Source organism: Meriones unguiculatus, chromosome 18, assembly GCF_030254825.1.
Source record: "Meriones unguiculatus strain TT.TT164.6M chromosome 18, Bangor_MerUng_6.1, whole genome shotgun sequence".
In the NCBI taxonomy this organism is placed as follows: Eukaryota; Metazoa; Chordata; class Mammalia; order Rodentia; family Muridae; genus Meriones; species Meriones unguiculatus.
The window spans coordinates 46,414,300-46,442,299 of record NC_083365.1 but is presented as its reverse complement, the minus strand read 5'-3'; the positions used below and the strand labels follow the sequence as shown (position 1 = coordinate 46,442,299).

At 40.9% G+C, this 28,000-nt stretch overlaps 1 protein-coding gene across 2 annotated transcripts; it reads right to left on the bottom strand.

Moving 5' to 3' along the window:
* Window positions 1–22,836, bottom strand: Api5 (apoptosis inhibitor 5). 2 transcript variants are annotated; one of them, XM_021627302.2, is made up of 14 exons: window positions 22,617–22,836; window positions 15,881–16,042; window positions 14,364–14,457; window positions 13,865–13,930; window positions 13,274–13,425; window positions 11,701–11,907; window positions 11,091–11,195; window positions 9,829–9,918; window positions 8,453–8,634; window positions 7,533–7,626; window positions 7,066–7,122; window positions 5,280–5,356; window positions 4,666–4,802; window positions 1–2,046 (listed from the first exon to the last, which is right to left on the bottom strand). In XM_021627302.2, exons 1-14 carry the CDS (start codon window positions 22,683–22,685, stop codon window positions 1,964–1,966), a joined length of 1,575 nt encoding a protein of 524 aa, XP_021482977.1. In that variant the 5' UTR covers window positions 22,686–22,836; the 3' UTR covers window positions 1–1,963. The 2 variants fall into 2 exon arrangements, with proteins under 2 accessions (XP_021482977.1, XP_021482984.1); XM_021627309.2 differs by having other exon boundaries at window positions 1–2,041.
* Between the last annotated feature and the right edge of the window lie 5,164 nt (window positions 22,837–28,000).

The following is a 28,000-nucleotide window of genomic DNA, read 5'->3' as shown; positions in this document are numbered from 1 at the left end:
TTACAAAAGGAAATTTATTTCAAAAGCATAAGGGAACATTTACATTTAAACAAGGGGATAAACAGGTGTCTTGCAGATTCATGGCATGAAGATTTTCATTCAAATTTCTGAAGCAAAAAGAATACTAAGTTTTGCACTATTGCCTAGGCAAGGGAAGGGAAGCAAAGGGATGAGGGGCGAATGCCGTGAGCTTTGCATTAGACATGAGGTCAGGTTACTTCTGCTGAGGTTACAAATACACCCAGACAAGAGAAGGGAAAAATTACATTGTGTTCAAATTTATATTGCTACAGTCCAATTCGTTTTTGTACTTGAAATGGCTTTAGGCCATGGACGATTTATCTCTGAGGTCCATACTAGATGGTCAGTTTTCAACGGGCAATCCCATGTTCCTATGTCTGTTCAGATTCCAAGGGAGCCTAGGTTCAGCTCAGTCTTGTGGAATGTTCAGAGATTATTGCCAGCACTCCATAGTCAAGCTGACCAACTTCTTGTGCTCACTTGTATCATTCTAGACTTTTTAGAAATATTTTCACCATAAATATGTACAGTGATTCTTACAAAGGGGTTTGCTTTTTTCCCAGTGTAGAAGTGATGGTAATGAAGACACCTGTGTAGGAATCAAAATCTCAAAACAAAAACAAAAACAAAAAAAACCCCACAAAACAAAACAACAACTACTAGAAATGCCATCAGAATATCTTATTTGAATAGCAAACTTGGGAGAAGGAAGATTAACTGTGGAACAAAAAAATATGTGAAACATTCAAATAGAGAACAAAGGGTCTGGGCTACTAAAAATGCCCATCATGAGACACTCCACAAACCTCCCATCTGTTGTTTTAATCTAAAGACTATTGGCTAATTTACACAATAATCTGATTAGTAACCTGAGAAGTTAATTTTGAAAGTGGCAAAGCAAACTTAAAATAAAAAAGAGTTGAGTGGGCAACTCTTATGGGTACTATGTTATCAAGTCTTTCCTGGGTAGCCCTGGTTATTAAGTCTCCAATCCTAAATTATACTATCACATTTTGTTGGAACCTGTATGTACACCAGATGTGACTATATTTCACCAAAAAGGGTCTTTAAATTTGCCTCTAAAAAACAGCCTTTGTTTGCTTTTAGTTTTAAACAATAATCATATAAGTACGAATGACTCAATTTCCTTCCTATTGGAGCAAAAACCTAGATACCAAGATACCATGGATTCAGCCTCAAAGGGACAATCACTGTGTGAGACGACCCATTTCTGGAATTTACAATATTGATTTGTTCCAACACATGCTTTATGTCTGTATGCATGTTATGCACACGTACTCTTATTCAAATAGTAAGACCCTGTGTTCAAAAGCTATATCCCAAAATATGGAGAAGAGTGAAGGACACAATGCTGAGCAATTACTTCCTTCTAAAACCCTCACTTCACTTGTACACTGTAAGAAGCTGGTGTTTTTTTTTTGAGCCTTGGTAGGAATGCTACAACACTTCCTAGCAGCTTCATTAGAAATCAATGAAAGCAAAAGGTTAAGACTGATTCTTACTCTTCTCCATGTATTGGGCAAAAAACTGTAACAAATTGGGGAAAAAACAAGTAACCTTTTAAACGTGATGATCTTTACCAGATGAAGAGCTAGACTGAATTTTCCATTAGACTCAGTTCCCAATAACAAATTATCAAGATTTGTAAAAGCAAGATTCACAAGATGAAGTCTGGATAATGAGGATACTGTGAAAACAAGTCAAGGTTGCAGACAAAGCATCCAAAAATATTGCTGTGGTTTTTACCTTAAACACAACCATGGTCTTTTACAAAAGTAGATCATACATACAAAGGTAGAAAGAACATTACTTTTTCAGCTGAAGGCAGCAGTCCTTTTAAAGGGACATCCCCGGCAATCCAATGAGTAGTAGATTTAAGAATATTAAGCTCATGACAATGCTGAAGAATGTGATGTTACGCTCAGTAGAGTCTTCCTCGACTACGATTTCCTCGTGTTCCCCAACCTCGGCCACCTCTACTTCCCCTGAAGGCTCCTCTCTGCTCTACGAAAAAGCGAACAATGGTTTAGGTCTTGCTCAGGACTTCACAGTTCAGCAAATAGAAGAATACAGACAGTAGTTCTGAAAATAGTGGGCTTTAGAAAAGCTAAAGTGGTATTCTTCCACTGTCTTCAAATTCACTCTGTCCATCAAACAGGGCAACAAGTACAGAGAGGTCAACAGCAAAGTGCCAGATACTTCACAGCCGTTTGATTAAATGCTTCTTATTAGTAAAGCTGTTTCAAAGTGACAATGTTAGGATAATTGTACTTGTTAGGTTTATATTTAAGGTTCATGACATGATTTATTCTTCCTCCATGTCCCACTGCCTACCTCTCAGACACAAGAGACTAGGACTTCTGTATTACTGAACTAGACTCCCAGTCTACAAAAACAATTTTAAGTATCAGCACACTTAGTAAGCTAATGGACAGAATTAGCTATGCACCAATAGACTATTAAAAATTAACCTTTAAATTTTCCTCTTAATTATTGCTTTCTGGGTATGCAAGATGCACTAAATGTACTTCTAGCTTCTCCAAGGATTCCAGACAACAAAATTTCAGTTTCAACTGAATGGGAAACATGAAGCTAAGAAAGCCTTTTAAACTGTCATAATGAGAACATAAGAACCCAGCTATGCTCAATATTAAGAGAATTTCTCCTTAATTCCTATACCAAAGGAGCTTTATCTGCTTTGCATACTTTGTCTCTTAATCACAATGAAGATTTCGAAGTAGCTCAAACCATGACTTTTTTTGGAGACAGGGTCTCTTTATTATATAGCTCTGGCTCTTCTAGAACTTGCTATGTAGACCAGGCTGGCTTTGAACTTAAGAGATCTGCCCGTTCCTGCCTCCCAAGTGCTGCGATTAAAGTGGTGTACCAGCATACCTGTTTCCCCCGTTTCCTATTTTTAATAAATATATCTCTATTTCTATTATATATAATATTATAATATATATAATATATAATATCTAGTTTACTGGCATAAGAGACATTTTCTGCATTTGTTCTTCACCTTCTATCAGGCAGTGAGTTCTGAGGCAAAATCTTCGTGGAAGCTCATAGTAATTACTATGAGTTTCACTACCAAGTGAAAAGAAATACATTCCTTTATGTGCTATGCAAAAGCTCATGGTTACTTTCATTCATGTTATATCCTCACAGCATCTAACCATTGATATTTAGATTGGTACTGTTGCCATATTAAGTAAAAAATTATCAGAAGATAATATTCGATGTACTAAAACAATAAGACTTCTTTCCATTTACAAAATGCTCACAAAAAACATTCTTTTCTGAAGCTCATAAGAGCCCTGCTATCCCTATAATTCAGGTAACAAAGAGGCAGTTAGATAAGTAGACTGATTCAATGCCTTCCCTAAAGAAGTCTGTAAAAGTTCATTTATGTAAAAGGGTTCACTTCTCAGTCTAAAACTGGCTTTCTCCAACCTGCAGGTCAACAGGAATTTGACCACTGTTAAAACGTCAGAGGAATTCAGTCAGTGTAAGAAGAATTTACTTTATCTTATGATCATCTTACCTTAGAAACAGCAATCTAGAGTATAAAGTAAAACACGGCTCAGAATGGACTTAGAAAACTTATGTACTTAGAAAATGTACTTATTTTAGAATTAACTGCAATTAGCAATCAAGATCAACCACATTCATGTTTGCTTGCTATTGCTATCATTGAGACAGGGTCTCAAGTAGCCTAGACTGACCTCAAACCTGCTAAACAGAGGAAGGTGGCCTTGAATTTCTCCTGATCCTCCTGCCTCTGCCTCTCCAGAATTGTGGTTGCCATTATGAAGCTTTTCCTAAGCAAGAAAAGGGGTTGGGTGGGCTATTTCTGCCCATTCTCATTCCTCTGCACACAGGATCTTGTTACTCAGCCCAAGCTTGCCTTGAGCTTGTAATCTTCCTGCCTCACCCTCCTCAGTGCTGGGATTATAGGCATGTGCTATTATGCACCACACTGACCATTCCTTTAAGAAAAAAAAAAAAAAAAAAGATTCATGTGGGAAAAAAAACAGTAAGAGACAGACTTCATTACTGATTCTAGAGCCTTCAGAGAGAATAGACAGGTGGGAACAAAGTTCTGCTAGCTAAGGGGGAGTGGAAGCAGTGACAGAAAGACTGTACTTTGGGCAAAGGAAGACTGAATAATACTATCTTCCCAGGTACACAATGCTCAACCATCTGACTCCATTTCTATGACTGCTCTCTTTCAACTAGCCACAGAAAACCTGAGTATTTTCAGCAGTAGGTTGATAAGTGCCAGAGACCCTCCACACCACATCTGCCAGAGCTATGTCTTTCCTTTCATGGAAAGTGTACATAACGGTTCATGACAACTTCCTGTTTTTGCTGGTTCCTCCTCAAACAGCAGGCCTATTTTCTTTTTCAAGTGCTTAGGTATTGCATGCCTCATTCAACGGGCCCACAAAAGTTACAGAGAAATGAGATACAATTTTTTCCCAATGGTCCTCTTTTCCAGGCTAACTCAGAAAAAACACCTAACAAAGAACTATGATAGTGTATATAATTCACAATTAAAAGCATGTACCACTTTCTACCTAATCTCTTGACTGCTTGTACCCAAACGAAAACGCTCACCATAATTAAAGTTGCCCAAATTGCTGCTGTACTTCCCACTAGGAGGATTATAAATCTGCCTGGCATCCCTTTTTGGTCCTCCTGGAGACTTCTTGGGTGGTGAACCTGAACTTGTATCTTCACTGGTTCTCTTTTGCCTGTAACAATGGGAAAATCAACAATTAAAAGGTACTGTATTATGCCAAAAGCTACAACACAGTTCTAACTTAAGCCTTTGAGTTGTAAAAGATCTGTGAAAGAAGACAGTTACATCAGAAAATAGGTAGACAAAGTTAGATACCATCATGTAACTGTTGGGATTATACAGAAATTTCCAAAAGGCATTTACAAAGCTTTAACTTACTTGAAATATGTGGTTTCAAAGACATATGCAGCCCTCACTGTACAAAGCTGCCAACAAAGTCTAGAAATGTGACAAGAATGCAAACCTACAGTCCAGGGTTGTATCACCCTGTTTTGTAAAGCTCCAGAATAACTTGGTACCTCTTTGTAGCAACCATATTTTAACAGTTTCAGAATCATTTAACTAACAACATTCGCTCTCGTAAAATTAAAAGTAGCAACTGAATTCAGGATTTGCTAACTCCTGAATCTCTCTAAAATCCATTTCTTACCCAATCTCAACTTTCTGTACAGGTTTCCAGGACAATGTTACTGTGCTCTTATAAGAAGGAGGAATGTGGAAGAGATCCTGGAGAGACAAAAATCAGAATCAGCCAAGACTTCTAATGTGTTGATGTCAAGGAGTAGTGGGTGAAGTAGGAGGCAGGAAGACAAATATTAGGTTGGGTTTGTGCAAGGCAGTGAGTTCAATCCTTAGCATTGAAAAAGAAAATGTGTTAGGCAGAAAAGCTTCTATATCTTGTGCTGACAGAAACCCCAAGAAAGCTGCTTAAGAAACCAGAAACAATTCTGTTGTAAAGGACACGCCGATTACCTCCACTAACATAATTTTGAGTGTGATATAAACCTAAACTATTTTTTTTAAATAGCCCCACATTTTAGGATGTGACATCAGTATTTACCAACAAGAAAGCTTTCCTCTTGCACAAGGGAGTCATTACGGTGCTTTAACTTAAGGAAAACATTAGTTTGTGCGCTTGTGCACATGTCTTGTGTGTGGAGGTCAGAGCCACGTGTCTTCCCGAGTATTCTTTCACTTTAGTTTTTAGACCAGGTCTTTCACCAAACCCGAGGCTCAGCAAATCTATTAGACTGGTTGGCCAATGAGTTTCAGGGATCCCCATCTCTGCCTTCCCAGTATGGTATTATAGGTGTGCACCACTTTATCTGGCTTTTTACACAGGTGCTCATCTAACCCAGGTAATAAACTATAGTAGATATATATTATAAAGCTTTCATTAGAAGTTGTTAGTTAAGTAGTTTTTTGAGGCAGGGTGGTTTCACTTTGTTGATCAGGCCTGTCTTGAACCTGTGGTGCCTCTACCTCTTCATGGTAGAATTACAAAGCACCACACACAGTGCAACACATACTCCTTGACTTCTGCTTTGAATGCCTTTTCACTTTGTATCTAGGCAATATGACACTCATCCTCCATGTCTCACGATACTATTGTTGTCTCTGCAATGTTTTCCTCCTCTTTTATATATAAAGCACTTTCTCCATAGCATTCTTGCTACATTTGCTGAAGGCACACTTATCCTCACTGCCAGGCTTTATGCTCTGGGTGTTATAAATACACTAGTAGGTATTTAGAAAAAAAGAACAAGAGAGTAATTATAACTTAAAGGCAAGGTACCATTAGCCTGTAGCACACAAAACTGAGTGTATTATAAATTTAAGTTTACAAAAAATGCACAGAAAAACATTTCATGTGCTACATAGCACCTGCCCATTATTACAATAGGCAATGCAGGGTTTCACAGACTATTCAAAAAGGCCCAATACCATTAAGTTCACCATAACTGGGGCTACAGAGATGGCTCACTGGTTAAAAGTGCTGGCTGCTCTTCCTGCGCCCAAGTTCAATTCCCAGCACCTACATGGCAGCTCACACTGTTTCTAACTCTAGATCCAGGGACTTTGACACCCTCACACAGACACACATGAGGGCAAAACAGCAATGCACATAAAATAAAAAAAAAATCATTAAAAGAAAAAACATTGAGTGTCCTTTCAAACAAACAAACTCCCCTCCCCCAAACTTTAAGCTACTGAAATTTCTAAGTCTACTTCTATCTGATGACTGCTTTGCAGGGCTCTCTCAGCTTTTTCAACCTTTTAATTTCAGGTTATCTCTTGAAGTATCATTTAGTACTACAAAGAGCTATAAAGCTTCAAAAGAGCAAATAATAGGAAGGAAATGACATCTTCCCATTGTAGCCATATGGAAAATATATGTCTCTAGCTGGCTGGCAGGTTGGGAAAAAAGGACTTACCTTGATTAAAACATTGATATTGTTTGTTATTTTCAATGCAACAACTTTTATTTTGTTCTGTAAAAAGAACACAAAATTAAAATTCAGTAATTTGTGTGTACATACCATTCCACATGCAACCAAATTCACATGTCTAGGTAGAAAATTTCTAGGTAGATGTTTAAATCTATAGAGAATGTGTTTTCCTATTTCTCTAACCTAAGGAAATCAACCATACTTCTTTGACAAGTTAGAACAAGATATCCTGCAATTTATCCAAAAAACACAGGGCATAGAGTTAATGAGAACTGTCTTAAAGAAAATCAGCATAAACTACAGGAAGTTGTAATGAAAACTGGAACGATTTTATTAGGAGTGGGATAAAGCCTGCTTTTATTATGAAGATCAGGGAGAACCAAACCCCAGCAAAGACCCACAGAGTCAGTCATGGGACTGACAACTTCCATGTCATCAGTCAGCATTCTTACCTCCTCTGTTTTTAAGGCCTCGCCTGTTTTACCCTGGAGAGCCAAGCGAAGTTGTCTGATATAAACCTGAAGGCCCCGTGCAAAGTACTGCAACCTAAATGACAAAGTATTTAATCAGTAATTTATCATTTCAATTTTCTTCTTAAATAAGCTTCTACTGTGGCAAAGCAATGCACAGTGCAGAAAATGGCAACACGAACAAACAACAACAACAAAAGGGTACTTTCTTATGTTGTTAGTTTCCAACCAAGTACTTCATCAAACATTTGCTGCTGAGATGAATTCTTGTTATGCTGTCCAGGCTGGCCTCTAATGAGCCTGAATGACTTTTCTACCTCAGCTTCCTAAGTGGCTGACACCACAAAGTCTGTAGGCCATGTTGCCCGATTGATCAAATATTAACAATTCCCAGAGGGAATAGGAGGTGACAGTGTGGCACTACAAAACTTAAGATATGGATTTGTTCATGGAATGATTCTGTACCAAGAACCCTTAAGAAAATGAACCACTAACTTGTCCAGCACTGCTCCTGTACCAAGCCTGATGAATATTATCAACAACCGTGGATGTAGGTACTCAATACCTACAAGATGCTGGGCATTGTATAAGCTTATTCATAGCCCTATTGTCATTCAAACTTAACAGATGAGGAAAACATGAGGAATTAAGTGGTTGAGAACCTTGTCCACGGTCATAGGGCAGGTGAAAAGAAGCAGAGTTCACTTGTTTTCAAGTTCAAGTCTCACCAGGGACCTGTAATGTCACATCTGTGAAATGTTTACAAACATGTGTCTTATAAGTTCTCATCCTATATAAGGAAGAGCGGGCAGAATTAGTTGTTATAAAACAAAATAAAAACCTAGGGAACTTGAAGATTTTTCATCTTTGCCAAGGATTGAGCCACTTCTGTCTTATATTACCTAATTTTGAAATCTTTGAGCTTTTCTGCATTCAGTTTGGCTGTTAAGAAATCTGGAAGTTTTCGGCCCAACTGGTGAAAACTGTACAATAAGCACTCCACATAACTGAACTGCAGCTTGGGCTCCTCATTACCAGCATTCTCTCCATTTTCTGCTTCTTCTGGAGGGAGAGGCATATATTCCTAAGAGAGGAGACAGCAGATGTTTGCAGATGTTCTAAAAACTCTCCTTATAAAAAGATATGGATGTAATCCTACTATGGTTTTAAGACATAAAACACTAAAAAAAGGCTAGAAATTGAGCTAGGACCTATTGGACCAATGCCCTGGCACATCAGCCATTTATTAACCTATGTTACAGCTGCTGCCACTTAAGATTGAAAGAGGAAATAGCTAACATTAGGCACTAAAGTTCAGAGAGAAGATTCAATGTACACCAAAACACACACACACACACACACTCTCTCTCTCTCTCTCTCTATATATATATATATATATATTTTTTTTTTTTCTTTTTTTTGAGATAGGGTTTCTCTGTTGTAGCTGTGGCTGTCCTGGACTTGCTTTGTAGATCAAGGTAGCCTCGATCTCACAGAGATCCTCCTGCCTCTGTCTCCCTGAGTGCTGGAACTACAAGTGTGTGCCACTGTGCCTGGCTTCAAGACTACATTCTTAATGAATTAAAAAAGTATTTTCTAAAGTCCATATTATTTCAAGTTCTTGCTCTTTATAATAAAAGTGACAAAGGCATTCAATGTCAGCCTTACAACACTGCAATAGATACTGCAAATCTGGAAGCAGCAGATGTTAAATGACTCTATATATGCCAAGGCCCTAAGGCTTATCTCTGGCCATTTATGTAACTGCTCACATCAAACAGGAGTCATTCAGTGATGCTGATAATGATTTTTATCAGATGGCCTATTTTCCCCACAATTGCTACTTAAATGACAGACTATTTCCTAGTTGCTAAAGCTACTTGGCCTTAGGCAGCTACCTGGTTAGTAGCCTGGAACAAATGGCCTTTCCAATGCCAACTACACTGTTTAGACTATTCAACACAATCAGAAGAGCTAGTGATGCTTTCTTTTTCACAGATATAATACTTTAATTTGGGAGTAAGGGGATGACCTGGTCTCTAAGTCCTGGGTGATCTTTATGCAAAGCACTAGCAGCTTGGAAATGCCAAGATATAAAGAGACTCCCTTACAAAGAAGGAAACATGAGGGCTCAGCACTCACTAGCATTAGTATTCAAGGCAAATTTCAAGCTAGTTCTCACCATCCACAAGTTGTTAATAAATATTAAATAAATATTAATAAATTATCTTTAAGGCTATATACTGACCACGCCACAAAGAAAGAAGAAAGTTCTTACCAATAACTTATCAAATAGTTTTCTTAAATTTGTTTCTAGTTTTTCCATGTCACCACAAAATGAACTCATCTCTGCCAACAATTTTAATACCTAAAACACACAAATTTACCATTATTACTATTTTTAAATAAGGGCTATGAAATGAGAATAATTCTGTATACTTTAGAAAAGTCGTAGGGTACATATCTGAGCAAATCCAGGTACCCTAATTTCCAGTACATCTGTGAGAAGGAAGGAAAAAGGGTACAAATGACTCTACTATAGGCTCTACTAGAGTTAGGTGCACTGTAAAATAATAAATACATTAACCCACCAAGGACAACTCAGAATCTGCAACCAGTCACTCAAATAAAGGTAGGTTTCTTGCTATTGAAGTTAGACTCTAGTTACTATCTAAAAAAATAAGTAACTGATATTATCTGGATTGTTCATCCTGCTTTATCCAATCTCAGACTGACCATCTTAGTCTAGGACATCTGATGCAAACTACTGTGCAGTATAACCTTTAAACCCACATTCCCTGTTCTGGAGGTAGCTGAAGAAAATGTCACGTGCATTTCCAGGTTTCAGTCCATTCACTACCATTGAGCTGTTAACAGAGCCTGGTTCTGTGCTACATGGTGTGATACAAGACTGAGTCAAGTCAAACGCTTGAGGAGGGCTACAGTAAACACCATATGAAACATGACAGATACCAGCAGTCAGCCTGCTATGGCTGAGATCCAAAGCAGGAGAGTACTCACTTGGCTAGAGGACAGACGGAAAGGGTATGTGGTGTTAAAAGTAGTTTATGTTTGAACTTGTAAGTTTGTGTATATGGCCATGTGCGTGTACACATGGAGGTCATAGGACATTTTGCAAGAGAGAGTTCTCTCCTTCCACCATATGGGCTCTGGGGACCAAACTTAGGTCATCAAGCTTGGTGGCAGACATATTTTCCTGCTGGAGCCATCCTACCAGCCCAATCTAGTTTAAACTTGCATGGTAAATGGTCATGAATTAAGTACCTTATTTAAAAATATTTAGGCTTTAAAGGTATAAATTCTATACAATGACAGCTATAGGCAATGCTGTTCCACCACAGCAGCTATAATGGAATTCATAATACACTCCTTTGCAATTCTTGCCTAGGCGATTAATGGCCAGCCATCGCCAAACATCTTAATCCCTCCCACCCTCAATATCAGATCTAAATCAGCAACTCATATTTCTCCTGAAATATGGGATTTCTTTGGTGCTGAAAAGCAGGAATGCTCTCTTACCTCCAACTGTATGTCGAGACCCTCCACTGGGGTAGTCAGGGTACTGAGATTAGGGAGAACCTGTTCACAGAAGTATGTCACAAACCTTGTAGAATGAACATTTTTCTGTAAAAACAATGCAAAAAACAAGTCACAAAAAAGTCTCCCCCGCCTCACCAAGATAATTGCAGACTGACATTCAAAAGCATGAATTAAGTATTCCAACATTCTGTGGCCTTCCTTGCAAGGTCACCCTGGGGCATTAATAGAGCTTAGTTATCTTTTTTGACTCTCAAAGTTAAATTTAGTGGAAATTTAGTGCTGGATTTGCACACTGCATATTTCCCAACAAGAACATACCCCTTAAGTTTTTCAAACTAAGGCATACACGTCTTAGAAAACTCATGCACAGGAAACAAAGCCAGAGACAGAATACAAGTTCTCACAAATTTTAAAAGGTTTCTAAGCAAGTCCTTAGAGAAATTTCTTGATGCTTTGGATTTTTACAATGCCATTCTGCTTTCTATTCGCCCCACTATGCTAAGAATGCTTTTATGGAAGTTCTGAGTGTTCAAGAGAATATAGACAGTTAAGAGTGACCCAAGTGTCAGCTACGTGGAACAAAACTCACGGAAAAGAGAGGCACAGCCTGCCGCGTGCACTGCAGGAGCCTGTCCACACAGTCCGGGTCTGAGGGGCTGAAGGTCTGTTCCAGATCAGCCTGTTCAGCCACCAGCTCTACCAGCTGCTGTCTTCCACTCACTGTCTGTAAGCTTTTTAACCCAGACAGTATCTTCATGAACAGAACAAATTCTTCACCAGTCACATCTTCCAGGACCTGGAAAAGGACAATTGAGAAAAACAGCATTTATCAGTTCAATGGGAGGAAGAGCTCAATATTGACAGTAGCACTATTTCAGTTACATACTAATACCTCTGTTAAGTTCAGAGAACAGAAAAGCTGTATTCTCTAAGGAAATCAAATTATTGAGAAAATTTTGCTTTTTATTGACATATAAGGTACAGCTAATACACAGGACTCAACAGATTTACAGTGTATCTACAGATTAAAATTTCACAAAATGAGTAATAAAAATTCATAAAAAGGCTCTTGGAGAAGTGGAGAATGACAGAAATGACAGAAATTCTGTGGCAGTTAAGCCAGTAGCTCCCTACACCTAAGTTGCCTTGCTCACATCATATGACAACTGTCTGTAGGACATCACATGTGACATTCTCATTGTAAGGCTCTGTAGCAGTGGGTGCCACAATTCTGTTCACTGACTAGAGGACACGGTATGTGAGAACACTCTCACCTTCTTGGTAGGACAGCTACTTCTTTCAGTGAGCTGTGTCATGACAGAAAAGGCCACATTTTCCTTAAAAGAAAATTATTTCCCTAATTTTGCAATTTAAAAGCGGGAAGATCAATTTTGGCACCCCTTGGCAATTTTAGCTTTTCTAACTATGTTACATGCTCAGAGCAGACAAATAAGCATGGTGTGATGGTTAATAACCTAGGAGACAAGCCCCTGGGCACGCCTGCGAAGGCTAATATATGAGGTTAGCCCCTGGGCACTCCTGGGAAGGCTGATAGATGAGGCTACCCTCCAGGCATACCTGTGAAGGCTTATGTAGAGTAGGTTAATTGATGCAGGTGGCACCATCCCATAGACTGAGGTGTGGGACTGGATAAAAAGGAGTCAACCAGCTAAGTACAAGCATTTATTTCCCTATTTCCTGACTGTGGATGCAATGTCATCAGTTGCCTCAAGCTTCTGCCACCATGACAGATGACAAACTTGCTGCAACTGTGGGCCAAAACAACTTTTTTTCCTCAAATTGCTTTTGTTATTTTTGCCACAGAACAAAGTAAGAATACAGCTAATACAGATGCTTTTATACTGTTGATAGGTTTTACAGGCAACAACAAAAAATTTACTCTATTTATTATTTCATTATTCTATTTCACTTTGAAATGCTCCAGAATACTTTAAGCATCTTAAGACGATAAAGATGAGTTCAGAGCAATTAGGATAACACTACAAAGGATCTCAACATGATTACACCCTTTAAATCAGTATGGGTCATTAAGGAAAGTGAAGAGTGGTCAGGGCAAGAACTTGTGCAGTGGGCTATGCCACTCAGGCACAGACCACACCAGCCCTGCTGACTCTGTGCATCTCCCCATGACAGCAACAGACCTTTTTGGACTCTGTGAGGACAAGCTCCTCTACTTCCTTAGTCAGCACTTCTTCTGGGAGTGCCTTGAGTTTTGTGGACAGGAATTTAATTGCTCGTTCTCTGACGATGTCTTCTCCTTGAAGAATCTGGCTAAATAAGCCACCTAACGTTCCTGTAAAAAGCAATGGCATAGTGTGAATGTTTACATTCACTTCCTCATTGTTCACATGAGTGAAGAAACAATGAGTCCCATCACTTTTGGCTAAAGTCAGCCTGAAATGTGTATAGGCCAACCCAAAAAGGCCACATGCTTTGCTCCTAGGGCATTAGCATGAGCATGACTGACCCTTTTTACCCTCTAACAAAATCCAGATATTTTGTAAGACTTTCTTTAAAGTTGCAAAAGGAACTTTTCAACACATTTTAAGGGGAAAACTGAACTGTTTTTGTTTGTCTTAAAATTGTTTCTATTGGAAAGTCATAAACACCTAAGTTGGGAGGCCCGTTTTCAGAACAGTCATCACTCATCATACAGAGTGAGACCTCTGTATGAAGCCCAAGCTCCCTGGTTTCCTGTGACTTTGAGCATGATTCAGAAAAACTGGCTTTACCTTTTGCATCCATCTTAAATATACTTAACAGAGCATTGTTCACCAAATTAAATTCTGCAGAGTCATCTGGGGAGAAAAACAGTAGTATGATGAATAAAGAATAAATTTAAAATACCATCTGTTCCATTAAGTTACGATTCAACAGTTTTACCAAGAGACCTATACCTAAGCATGACTCTCAGGGGACATATTGATCCCTTACAAGGACAGAGAACATCACTGGCTGTGCCTACAAAACCATACATTAAGACAGTACAAATGTTTCACTATAGGAAACAGGTGAAATGACGTGTTACAATTCTGAAGAGAGGCTCACCATTATGCCTTTAGAAATAGAATTAAAAACAAAACAAGTACCACAGACTCAGAAGTGAGTGAGTTTCACAATACTAAGTGAAAGGCAGGACTTGCATGTCCACCTCCCAAGCAAAACAAGCCATGAACAGCCAGTGTTCCAGAGAGAATATTCAGATTAAAAGGTAACAAAAGAACGCCTCACCTGTCTGCAGAAGCTGGGTCAGTATATCAGCTACTCTTGGAAGATTTTCTCCTGTGGCAAATTGAGGCAGCTCTTTAATTGCCTGGCGTCGTATCTAGGCATGATTTCAAACAAAAACTCAAATGGCATCATCATAAAAAACAATGACAAATGCAGCTTTTAAGACAACTAAAACCAAGAAGAAGCCTTATTAAGGAGCACATGAACTGTACACTATAAGGTATTTTAATTAGTGTGTATGTGTGTGAATGGTGGGGGAGGAAGGTACACATGGCACAACGGACATGTGAGATCACAAGACAACGCTGTGAAGCTGGATCCTTTGTTCCACCTTTACATAGGTCCTGAGAGTGGAACTCAGGTTGTGAAGACTTATGTGGAAAGTATCATTACTTGCTCAACCACCTCACCAGCCGTAAAAATGACTTTATTGTTTAAAGACTTTTATTTATGGCTCTGTGTGTATGTGTGTGCACTACCCATGTGCTGGTGCCCAGAAAGCACAGGACAGAAGAGGCCACTGTGAGCTGGGGAGGGTGCTGGGACAGGTCCTTTAGAGGAATAACAAGTGTTTTTAATTGCTGAGCTATCCTTCCTGCCACAAAGATGAGATCTATAACAGTTTTGCTTCTGAGATATAGTATTACAATGTTGCCAAGACTGGCCATAACCTTCTTGGCTCAAGTGATCCTCCTATCTCTGTCTCCTGAGTAGCTGCGACTACAGATATGTACTACTGGCTCAACTTACCAGTCAGCTTTCATGGAATAAATAAGACACATGAACCTGAAAGGGATATTAAGTACTGGACTGGAGGAGAGAAATGAGGGATTACAAACATGTTTGTATGTGACTCATATGCAACTGCTGGTTTATGACTTTTGGGCACATTAATATACTGTTCTTTTAGAGCATCATCCACGACAGAGCCTTAACTAGGAATTATTTTAGAACCTGTGTTTACTACTTAAATAAGAATTAAAAAGATTCCCCTTACTACCTCTTATATTAAAAATGATGGAGTTTATATCTAGCAAACTTGTGATTCATTCACTGGTTTCAATTGCAAAGTTAAGAGATAATAGCTGAAAAAAATTTTAGTAGCCTGCACCAGTAACTAGAAATGCCAATGGTTAATTCTACTGCATTGGAAAAGGACCTAATCTTAATCTGGTTATCAGTTACAAGTATTACAGTGACCAACTATTATATTTTAACGGCACATATTATACATCTGAAAGTACAAAAACTGCACTAATAATCTAATTTCACATGAAATATGAACAATCTAAGAAAAGATGTAAACCACTTTCCATTTTTAGCAGAGGATAATGAAAATTAAAAAAATTGTTATTGCATGCATTTTTCATAAATAAAGTTAATGTTTTCTCAGTTGTAGACCATACTCTGGACTGATACAACGTGACCATACTATGATAGATATGATTGCTACTTTGATCATGTTGTTTTTACACAGAAATAATAGAAAGCTGCTGAAGAGTCAATCATAAACTTACCGACACATCTTCATCCTCACAGAGGTCCAACTGTGCATTGATAGCAGAATCAGCCAGTTCTGGAAAATGCTTAAAGAATTTTGGAATAAACTGAGCTGCTAATCGCTTCTCCTTTGTGCCGCCTTTCACTCCATCCAGTATCACTTGGTAGGCATCTTTATGCTGGAAGAAAGAAGAAACAATAGTGAAGACTAGAAACTAAAGGAAGACTCAACACACATGCACCAATGCTTCAAACGTTTACAAACACTACTTTCATGCTTTACCCTACTTTTCTATTCCCTACTGCCCATTCCATTTTATTTATCAATCAGGAAGGAGAGAACTATAACCCCAATTTTACATGGAAAAAAGCAAGTAAGTTGAGAATGTTCCAACATCCTTTCATTATAGATATCACCAGGCCTTGTGACTGTGCCATGCTTTAAAAATGGAAATACTATAGAATTCTCAAGGTTGTGTTACATTTACTTAAAAAAGATACCTGTGATGAGGCACAGTGATACACGCCTGTAATATAAGCATTCAGGAGGCTGAGGCCAGACGGTGGCAAATTTAAGACAGCATGAGTTAGCAAGATCTGGTCTCACTCTGCCTCCCATCCACAAGGACCTGATTCTAATTAGTATCTTGAGGAAAGTGAAAGGAACACATTTCTGAAATCAAATAATTTAAGAAAGTTTAATTTCATCTATTTTAGAATGAGAAAGCAGCAACAATTTGTATAGCCAGACAATTTAGATTAAGACCAATTCTAACACTGCACATGAGACTATTCCCAAAGCTCATTTGTTTCTAATAAAAATTCTTTAAAAAAAAAAAAAGATTTATTATGTATAGAATGTTCTGCCTGAATGTGTATGTGCAGAACAGGGCACCAGATTTTATTACAGACGTTTGGGAACCACCGTGTGGTTGCTGGGAACTGAACTCAGAACCTCTGGAAGAGCACACAGTGCTCTTAACCTCTGAGCCACCTCTCCAGCCCCAAATAAAAACTCTTTAAGTTCTCTCAGACAGTGTAAAGTCTCAACAAGTGCCCAGTCCTCCTCATAGGGCCTACCTCCACACTGGTTCTTTCACTAAATGGCACTGATCATGTAGGCAACTACAGCAAGAAATACAGAGTAAGCTTTCTTATGGATATATGAATATAACTTCACTAAGAATAACACACAATGTAGACATAGTAGTGGCCACTCTGCCAGGGGATGCACTGAATGCTGTATTCATACCAGAAGGAAAAAGTAACTAATTACTCACCACTACACTTTTATGTTAACACTTTTTGTGGATAATACTGTGTTGAATGAACAAATAAGGCAGACTGAAATTATGGACATGTGAAACAGAAGGTCAGCCTCTAATGAACAGACCATAGCTTCTTCATGAGATGCAGTCATGATGTCACTCTTCAATGATATCACTCTTCAGTTTTTACTTGGAAATAAACTATACAGTTTTCAATGTAAATGTGAAAAAATTAAAGCTGACTCCTACCAATTTACCTTCCTGTGGTTTGTCTGAGCTCATCTGCAGATTAAAAAGTCTGGTAGAACAGTTTTGACTTTTTTTTTTTTTGGCAGAGCAATACAAATCTAACTCAAACTTAAAGCTTTAGAGGTAGCCTATGGCAGTTCAGTATTCAAGTGGCCTCCATAGTAATGGGGACAGGGATTGTCTATGCAAGAACTGATTGGCCTGCTCTTTGATCACCTCCCCCTGAGGGAGGAACAGCCTTACCAGGCCACAGAAGAAGACAATGCAGCCACTCCTGATGAGAACTGATAGACTAGGGTCACAGGGAAGGGGAGAAGGACCTCCCTTTTCAGTGGACTGGGGAAGGGACACGGGTGGGGAAGAGGGAGGGTGGGATTGGGAGGGGAGTAGGGAGGTAGGGAGGGAGGTACAGGAGGGATACAAAAGTAAATAAACTATAATTAATAAAAATTTTAAAAAAGAAAAAATCCATTATATATATATATATATATATATATATATATATATATATGTCTCTTGGAGAAACACACTATCTTGTCAAAATTAAAAAGCCCTGCTCACAGTAAATCTTCCCTATGCCAGGGTGGGGGTGGGGGTGGAGTCAGGTAAAGAGGACTCATTAGAGACAGTTACCTACAGTCTATGAGGGATGGAGTGACAAGTGTTTTTAGCCCCTGAAACCACTTCACCAGCCCTAAATACTTGGATGCATTTCTAAAACCATGTTTTGGTATGTTTTAAAATAATTAATAAAACACTACTCTAAATTCTTTAAAGGTATCCCATCATGAAAAATATAAGGCCCAATTCAAACCATTTTCATCAATGTACTCTACTAAGAAAACTGTGTATGATGGGCGTACGTAAAACACGGGCATACTGTGGGTGGAAAGATTTAAGCAGGGAGTGGGGCACAGAGATAGTGAGGAGGAGACATCTGGGGGAAGTTCAGCCAAAATCAAGGATGTATGAAAACTGGTAAGCTATTTTAAGAATAACAACTGGAACAGGTGCCCTCTGGGCACTCTTCCAGAAGGTATAGGTTATTAAATAAAACCCCACGTGCCAGAAGGGGGCTCTTTCCCTATGCATTCTTGGTCAGGGAGGCCTGTAAGTTTCCCCAAACAAAACAGGTTAATTGCCACTGCGGTTGGCTGTTCACCAAAACTAGGTGGTAAGACCTTACTGCTGATGATACCACCTGTTTTGGTTGCAGGACATAGAGAATCAGGCTCAAAATAAGCTGGAAGCCTCCTTCCTGCTGGCCAGCTCTGAGTGCCTGAAGGTATACTCTTCAAGCTGTAGCCGGAGACTGGTCATCAAGTCTTACTCAGCTGTGAACTCTGACATTCCAGGCACGATATCCCTACTGGAGTGCTGAGTCTGTTATATATTTAACCAGCTGTTTTCTGACTGCAATTGTGGCTCACTCTATAAGAAGAAATTCACAGCTGGTAAACACGGTCAGAAGTCTGTGGCTGGGAAGATCACAGGGATAGGGGGGGGGAAAAGTGGGGGAAAGTGGGAAAACTACAGCTGTTCTTTTGCTAAATGGACACATATCCATCAAATGTCTAAGTAATTATACTTAAACCATACGTTAGTGTTGCTGTCAGCATTGCTCAGAGAAGCTTCTGTTTGCAGTAGAGAATAGCAACAGTAGAGATTCTAAGTGGTAAAAGTACTGAGAATAAGTGACTGGTGAATACTCAGCTATAAATGGGAAATATGTTATCTCCCTTAAGGCTCAGGGAACATCAGAGAAAGGAAGGTAGAAGATGGAGTGAGTGTTGAAGCATTCTGTAATGCATTCTGTAATGTGCATCCTGCACAAGACTAGGCCCATCAACATCTTGCCATAGAGTGGGAAGGGACTCAGGAGGCCTCACTTCTCCCTGAGGATCTACAAGTATTTACTGGTTGCTGAAGGGAGGGAAAACGTTTTCTTCAGTGGTGAAGGCACTGGTATACTACTGATGCTCCTGTAAATAACCCCTCATCTATGCTCTTGTGTAATCCAGATGAAACTCACTGGGCCATGAACAACAACAAATTCAAATACGAAAGCGGAAGGACTAGCTGGGTAAAAGAAGGGGTCAATAGAAAGAGAGTTAGAACAGGGTATGATCAAAATACATATATGTATGTTTATATACATATATGAGAATGTCATGATGAAGCAATGTGTCTAATTACTATGCACTAACAAAATAAGCTGCAGCAGTGATCGTGTCAAAACACAGGCACCATGCACTAAGTGGTCAGTGATCAGGTAAGGACAGGATTTTAACAAATATGTATTTTAAGCGTAAGAAAAATGAACGAGCTGGGGTGCAGCTCAGTGGTGCCACCCTTGCTTGGCACACAACAGGCACTGGGTTCCATGTTTGGCAGCACAATATAACCTCAAATACAACAGAACCCTGAAAGAAAAAATGTTTCAGCTAAACTATATATTACTGCTTTCTTCGTTTATTCAATAGTTTGCATTTGATACTATTAAGTTGCTAATATTTTCATATATTTTTCAGGAATTTGAACTTGGTCCTTTGTTGTAGTTTAATCATACAAAATGAAGTACTAAAAGAATAGTATTTCACAAAATACAGGTCAGCATATCAAGTCCTCCTTCACCTCACGAACAATGTGCCAGCATAGGACAAATCAGAGCTTTGGGATTACACGGCATCTTAACAGCTGTCTGACACACCTGCCAAGGTAGCTTATGAAGGTCAAGAGAAAACCTGAGATAGTTTGCTCTCTCCTTCCACCATGTAGGTACTAGGGATTGCACTCAGGTCATCAGGCTTGATATCAAGTGATATCTGACAGCACAGCTCTCCAGACCAGATAATAAGTTTTTAAAGAATACCATTATGTAGTTCAGGCTGGCCCAGAATTTGTTATACAGCCTAGGCTTGCCTAGAGGGTTTTCTCTCTCCTGCTCCAGAGTGCTAGGAATACAGGAGTATTCCACCAGACTGAGTTAAGTGTTTACATCTTAAAATTAAGTTAAAATATGAAATAAGGGTGAGTCACATATTGCTCTCGTGGCTCTTTGGAGGCTGTGGGCAGAGTGCAGTAAGAAGGGCCAGAGGAGAGGACATGAAGGAGCAGAGTCCTAGTGGGGAAGGCAGGGACAGTGAAACATGGAACTGGAAGACTGAGGAATTGACAATTCATTTAGAATTTATCACCTGCAATTGCATATTGGAAGTACAGGCTCTCACCTGTCTATGAAATAAATCTCTCTTCTTCATTTATCAGAGATAGACCTTGTAAAAGGTTTTGCATATTCCTTCTTTGTATATACTTCTTCAACTTTAATATTTTCTAGAAGACAAGGTACAGTGCAAGGATTTAACATGTATCCCTGCAACTTTATAATTTAGTAAAGGAATAAGAAAAATCCATACATGAAATAAAATGCAAACATGAAGTACTATTAATACTGAAACAGTGACAAGGAAGTTCAAAAAGGATCTCGGCCCCAGAGATGGCTCAGTGGTAATAACACTGGCTATTCTTCAAGAGGGGAGTTGGATTCCTAGCATCCTCACAGCAACCTTTGCCATCATGTGCATGCAGGCACACAGGCACACAAACACACATGAATATCTACACACACACACATACTCAAAAGGAGTGAAACTCAAAAGTTTTAAATGACACGGGATCTGTGCAACTCTCACTTCTCACACCAGGACACACTGGAGTCTGACAATTGTACATTTAGGAGCAGTCTGGAGTTTCGACTGGGGATGATCAACCTGTACAGTATATAGTATTCCAAAATCTGGGGGGGGGGGACTTAATCATATGTGGTTGCAGGCATTTCAGAAAGACATATTTGCCCCTTCCCATACAAACTGAGCTTGCTTTTCATCTGCCCATTAGGTCCTCTATGTAGGTGGCTGTCAAAATATACTTTTCCTACCTCAACAAAAATCAGGGTAAGGGATGAGACAGCAGGAAGAACTGTCTCAAAGTTTTCCCTGGAAAATTCCCAATCTATCTCTTTAAGAAAGCACCATCTACAAGCCAGCATCGAATTCCTATCCTAGGTTCCAGCCATAGCTTCTCTTGTTGATGTATGACAAAATTAAGCTTTGGTAGAATAATCAGCTACACTCCTCCCTACCTCAGTCACAAATACCAACAAAAGTCTGCTGCCCTATCATTTTTCTTAGGAACGACGAATTCCTCTATGACTAATTATCACAGTTTCCACTTTGTCTTCGACAAAACAGAAAAATCCTGCTTTTCAACTGGCCTAACAGCGTGTACACGTACATCTGGGAAGGCGAACCTACACATTTCCGACAATAAAGTCCCCACAGACACGGGACATAGGGAAGAAAAACCACTGATACTTGAAGTTGATACATTCACAATATTAAGTTAAGCTATAACCCGATCCCCCACTTCCCCCTAACTTAGGAACGTTCTATTTGAATTGCACACATCCTAAGGGACCGGAAGGGACTCCTCCATCAGCTCAAGGACGTTTCTCTTCCTATGATGTGGGATGTGCACATAGTCATCACCGTGGATTTCTAAAACCCCCAGGCCAGGCTGGGTTCTTTTCCCTAAAGAACACGCACATAATCTTACCAATTCAACGTCAACACAAACAAGGCTTGGATGGAGAAGTCAACAGCGTTAAGAAAACTGTGCCTGGGGCAAAGAGAGCGGAGAGCACTTCCTAGAACATTCTATTTGGGGCTGCATCTTCCCTCTCTCCGTCGCTCGTTCCCCACGACTTTCTTCAAAAAATTCTTCCATTGAGAAACAACACAAAACGCGTGTCCTTTCCTCGCGCATCACCAGTCGCCGGGGAGAGCTCGAAGCCGCCACCGCGCCTCCAACGCCCGCCACAGCTGGGTGCGCAACGGGAGCCCAAACGCGCAGGGAACGAACGCCACCGCCGCCGCGAGTTCCTCCCAAGTCCAGGCAACCGGGCCTCGCCCGTGCTTTGCACAAGCCCAGAATCCTACTCTTCCTAGATCACTCACGAATTCTGTCTCCAGAACCGACAATTCTGCTCTCTTGAGGAAAACTTTCCATTTCATTACAGCCCGGGAAACGCTGTGCGACTGGCCGCCGCGGTGCGGGGCCGCGCGCTCCCGAGCAGGCCGAGGCCGCGTTCCCGCCCCGAGTGCGCGCCCGGCGACGCGGCCCAGTGCGGCGGGAGCCCAGCCCCGAGCGGCGGGCCCTGCAGGCCGCGGGGACCCACCTGGCCCACTTGCTCCGTGGCATCGGCGAGGATGCCGTAGTTGCGGTACAGCTCCTCCACGGTTGGCATGCTGAGCGCCAAGTTCCGGGCCCGCTCCCGCTGCCCAACGCGTCGTCGGCGCCACCGCCGCCTCTACGGAACTTCTCTAAGCCGTCGACCGCGCTATTACGCCGGCAGCTGCCGCCGGGGCCGCCACCAGTCACCGCGCACAGCACGGCCCCGCCCCCAACGTCCTCGCGGAGACCGGCGCGTCGGGAGCGGCCCGCGGCGGAAGCCGACCCTAGGCCTGGGGCTCTACTGCCCCCTACCGCTCGGCGGTGCGAAAAGCCGCGAGAAGGAGTTGATTGGGAGCTTCTGGTAGCCTCTGGCGGTCGGAAAATGCCAAGGCAATTGCTTTTCTGCCCGGCAAAGTACTCACATTTACCAGAAATAGGAAAGATACCGGGCGAGAGGTTGGAAGCACAAGATATTTGAGAATCCACAAAACCCATTTCCCTCTCATCCAGGAAGGTCGCAATAGGGGAAAATATTCAATTGTGATTAAAAGGAAAGGGGTGTGCTGGAGAGATGGCTTAGCTTGGTGGACAAGCGTGAGGACCCGAGTTTGATCCCCAGAACCCATGTAAAAAGCCTTATGGGGCAGCGTATGGGTCTATAATTTCAGCACCGAGAAGGCGCAGACTGATGGACTAATGGAGCTGGCTGATAGTCAACCTAGCCGAATCCGGGACTTCCAAATTCATTTAAGAGATCTGCCTCAAAAAAATGAGGTGGTGGGGCCAGAGAGATAGTTCAGAGGGTCAGTGTGCCTGCCGTGTTAGCCTGACAGCCTGAGCTCAACCCCTAGAACCCACAGTGGAAGAAAAGAATCAACTCTGAAAAGTTATCCTCTCACCTCTACACGTTCCATGGTATACAAGTGTCCTCGCATGTGCGTGTAAACACACACACACACACACACACGTGCGCAGGAGCGGAAGAAGAGCGAGACAGAGTGAGAACCATTAGGAGTTAGAAGAAGAGACAGAGACAGACAGAGACTTGTCTGTGTCCTGGCTGCTCCCTGCTGTTGACTCTGAATCCAAAGCTGGCCTTGCCTTGCAACAATACTCCTGCCTTACAATCCAGAGGTGCCTGTTTGTATAAGGTAAAAAGACATGGATTTAGATTCCCAAGATCCAATCATTATCCGGGTGTGGTGACATAGGCCTTTAATCCCAGGATTGAGGAGGCAAAGGCAGGCAGATCTTTGTTCCAGGCTAGACTAGTCTACAGGGTGAGACAGTCAAAAAAGAAAAAAAAAATCCAAATGTTAGACTATAATAGATGCTAATTTCAAAAACCAAGCTATTTTGTGAAGAGCACGCACAGAAAGTAGCTATAAGCCAAGTCCTTTGGCTCTTGTATTTGGTCAGATTACTGAAAGAGATTGTTAAGAAGGAACTAAACTGAGACCATTTTTGAATAAAAATTCAATTTTGAATAAAATTTCAGTGCTCAAGACCTCCCTGGGTAACTGACATCCTGGTTGTCAAGTTGAGACATGAATGCTAGGCAAGTTGGCAGTCAGGAACTGCCTCCCACCATAGGGGCTCAGCAGCAGTTTACTGGAAAACCATCTCTCCACTCCCAGCCCTCATTTTGTACTTTTATCTCTTTCTAGCTGGTCAACTAATCAGAGTCTTAGATTGATGTTAATGATAATAATAGAAATCACTCTCATAGTCAACATGCTTTAAAAAAAAAAACAAAAACAGCAAAATTAGCTGGGTGGTGGTGATGCATGCCTCTAATGCCAGCACTCATGATGCAGAGGCTGGCAGATCTCTGAGTTCAAGGCCAGCCTGGTCTGTAGATCCAGTTCCAGGGCAGCCAAAGATACATAGCAATTCTGCAAACCCTGTCTCAGAAAGCAAAAATAAAACACAGATAAATTCTAAGTACTTTATGTGAATAAATTACCAACAATTCTATGATCTAGGAAACTGTTCTCATTCTGAATACTCTCTCTACCTCACTGCTAAAACCAATCAATAAAAGTCCCAGTTCTATACCACAAATTACGCATTTATTTTTTCCTCACTGTCTTTTCTGACATGTGACAGGCCACTACCATTCTAACCTGAGCAGTAGTTACAGCCTCTAAAGTGATTTGTGTCTAGGCTCACTCAAATTTTATTGTTAGTAATTTCTGGGTCCTAGATCTTGTACATTCTAGGTCAGCGCTGTGCCACTAAACCATCTTCTCCAACCCTAGGCTCTCAGTTTTACTTCTTACCAAGTATCTTTTTAACAGCTTTGAGCTGTTCCATTTAAGTAAGTTAACATATAAACACAGTTCTGGCTTCTGGACATTACAAGGTGATCACAATTATGATCTCACAGCAGTTGTGGTGCCTGCAACTTGATCAACCAAAATCCTCTCATATATGGGTGCTGTTCAGGCTGTTTTATGGCTCATCTTGGCCAGAAGCTGAGAGATTTCTGGGGTTTGGACATACCTCAACCTCACCCTTGCTCTGGGCAGTTTTCCCCAAGTCCTACTGCTCCCCAGCCCCACAGCTCCTTCTTTCCTTTTTATAAAGGGGAGGTATCATCATAGTTACCAGCCTCTAGGTTGGGAATGGTTTGGTATCAACCCCGAACCTGTTTGGCAGTGACTTTGGCAATGTTTTCTTACTTGCTCTTTTAGAAAATGGATGAAACAGAGGGCCAGGAGAAGGAAGGTCCCGTGTGAGATGTTAGTGGGAACAGCTGCCAACTATGGCCAGGGGAAAAAAGAGACACAGAAAAAGCACTGGGAGCAGTTGGGGTGAGTCATTAGGGGGAGCTGTTTACTGGACTGTTGTAACCAGGACAGGGTGGCTCAGACCTCCTTTATGACTTTGATTTCCTGGTCCACAATGCATAGGTAGAAAAGAGGGCCCGGCCCTTCCATATTTTGTCTAAGAGATTATACCAACCTACAAGAAAGGATGGAGTTGCTCCTGGTGTTTGCCAGTGGAGATAAATAGGAGGATGTTTGGAGCTCTTGTAAATATTACATATATTTAGAGTGGCTAGGACCATTATTAATTGTATGTTAGAGGGGTAGGTGATTGTATTTTGTTTTTTAAGTTGGGCTTTTAGAGTTTGATGTGTTCTTTCTGTTAGGATCAAATTAAATAATGATGAAGCACACAGCAGATTTTATATGAAAGAGTTTTATTAGATGGAGATGGAAAGAGAGAGAAAAGGAGAGAGAGAGAGAGAGAGAGAGAGAGAGAGAGAGAGAGAGAGATGATAGGGGAAAGAGAGGGGGATACACCGGCAGAGTGAGGAGAGAGAAGGGAAAGGGCAAGAGAGGGCAAGAGCCAAGAGCTAAGAGAGCCGTGGGTTGATCCTTTTTTTTCTTCATTTTTTTATATTAATTACAGTTTATTCACTTTGTATCCAGCTGTAGCCCCTCCTTCATCCCCTCCCAATCCCACTCTCCCTCTTCTTAAGGAGCAATGTAACCACACCTGCCAGGTGTGGCCACCTGACCTTCGACACATGATGACATCATAAGTTGCTAGGCAACCTAGAAGCAGGCTGCCAAAATACTAACACTTCCTATGATTTTTTTTTTTTTTTTGGCTTTGAGGATTATAAGAAATCCAGTGTGGTGGGAAATCTCCCATCATGAGCAGAAAGTTTTGAGCTGAGAGGTAGTGAAAGCAGCCCCATTATCAGTTTTCATCTGTTGAGGAATGTCCATGATGGCAAAGGTGGAGGACATGTGGTGAGTTAATCTTTTCGAACTGTAGCCCATAGAAACTGCAACCATGTGTCAACAGTAACAAAGACATTTTTGGCAGCCATATTGGGAAATGTGGGTGACATCCATTTGCCAGAGGGCATTGGCTTTGATACCTCAAGGTTAGTGCCCGTCGTTTGTAAAGGGGTTGTAATAAGGGACGGACAAGAGGAGCATGTTTTTATTATGCTCTGAAGTTGAGCAAGAGGGACATGGGGCAATTAGAGGTGAAGCCCTTTTATATTTGTGTGTGTTTGGGAGTAAATGGAATTGATCTGCTGGCTGTAAATGCTCCTATAGGGGCAGTCCAATCAGTGGGGCTGTTTCCCTCAGATTTGGACCTGGTAGGGGATTGTGAGATATGGCGTACTAGATGTAAGAGGTGAAGACATGGAGAAGCAGAGGGAATGGTAGATTGGCATCTAGTTTGACAAGGGGTCTTGATAACCAAGGAAGCAAATTAATAGTGTGTATACTGTCTGAGAAAAGATTTAAAAGCCCATTGACTTCATTAAGGGCTAAGCAAATAGCATACAGTTCTTTATATTGAGGAAACTCTCAATATTGGGGCAACTCTCTGAATCAAATAGCGGGGTCTCATCCCCAGTTATTATTACCTAGACTCCCCTCTTTCCTTCATCAGTAAATACTGAATGAGCCTCAGTGTGGGCTTTTCTGCAAAGAGCTGTGGTGGGGTGGGGTAGACACCATAACAGAGGGAGGGCAGAAACCTATTTTTTCTTAGGGTAATGATTATCAATTTGTCCTGGAAATTCAATTAAGCTAATAGCAGGCAGGAGTGATTTCTGAGTAGCCATTGAATACTGGAGCGAGGAAAAGGGGTGACAAGGCTATTAGGTGCTTCCTAAGATTTGCAGGGCTCTATCCCTGCCATTTCTCATCATAACAGGGAGTGCATCAACCTCAGTTAGAATTCTAGGTGCACTACCCACTGGGGTATGGAGCTCTTCCAACATTCCCTGGGGCTGATGCAGTGCTTGCAGGAGAATAGGAAAGGAGTTAAAAATAAGAAGCTGTACAGGCTTTGTTGGATCATACCTAGCGAGTGCCAAGTCTTTTAGGGCTGCATTAATGGTGCCTGAAGCCTCTACTACCTCTGAAAAGAGATCTCAAGAGGGGGGGTGTTAATCTTCTTTTAGGAGATCAAAGTGTGGCTGTAGGGTACAGTGGGGAGAGAAAGCCATAGTAGAAGCCAATTAAGGTTTTCCCAAAAACCTTTGGAGGGAGGTGAGAGTAAAGGTTTGAGGGGAGGAAAGGGTGTATTTAAGAGGACATAGTGAGGTAAAGGGACATTTCTATTCCCAAGAATGTGATGGGTGGAATAAGCTATATTTTGTGGGGAGCTATTGTTAATCCTGGGAAGGATAAAGAAAGTATTAATTAATTCTTAAGTTGGGAAGGGGTGTTGGGAAAGTCTCCCCACATCAAGATATCGTCCATATAAGGATAAATGTGGAGACCTTTGCCTAAGTAGGGCCTTAAAGCTGTGGCAATGGCCTCCTGGCAGATGGTGGGACTGTTTGCCATCCCTTGGAGGAGGACTGTTCACTTATATGGTAAGGCCAGCTTGGAGTTGTTAATGAGA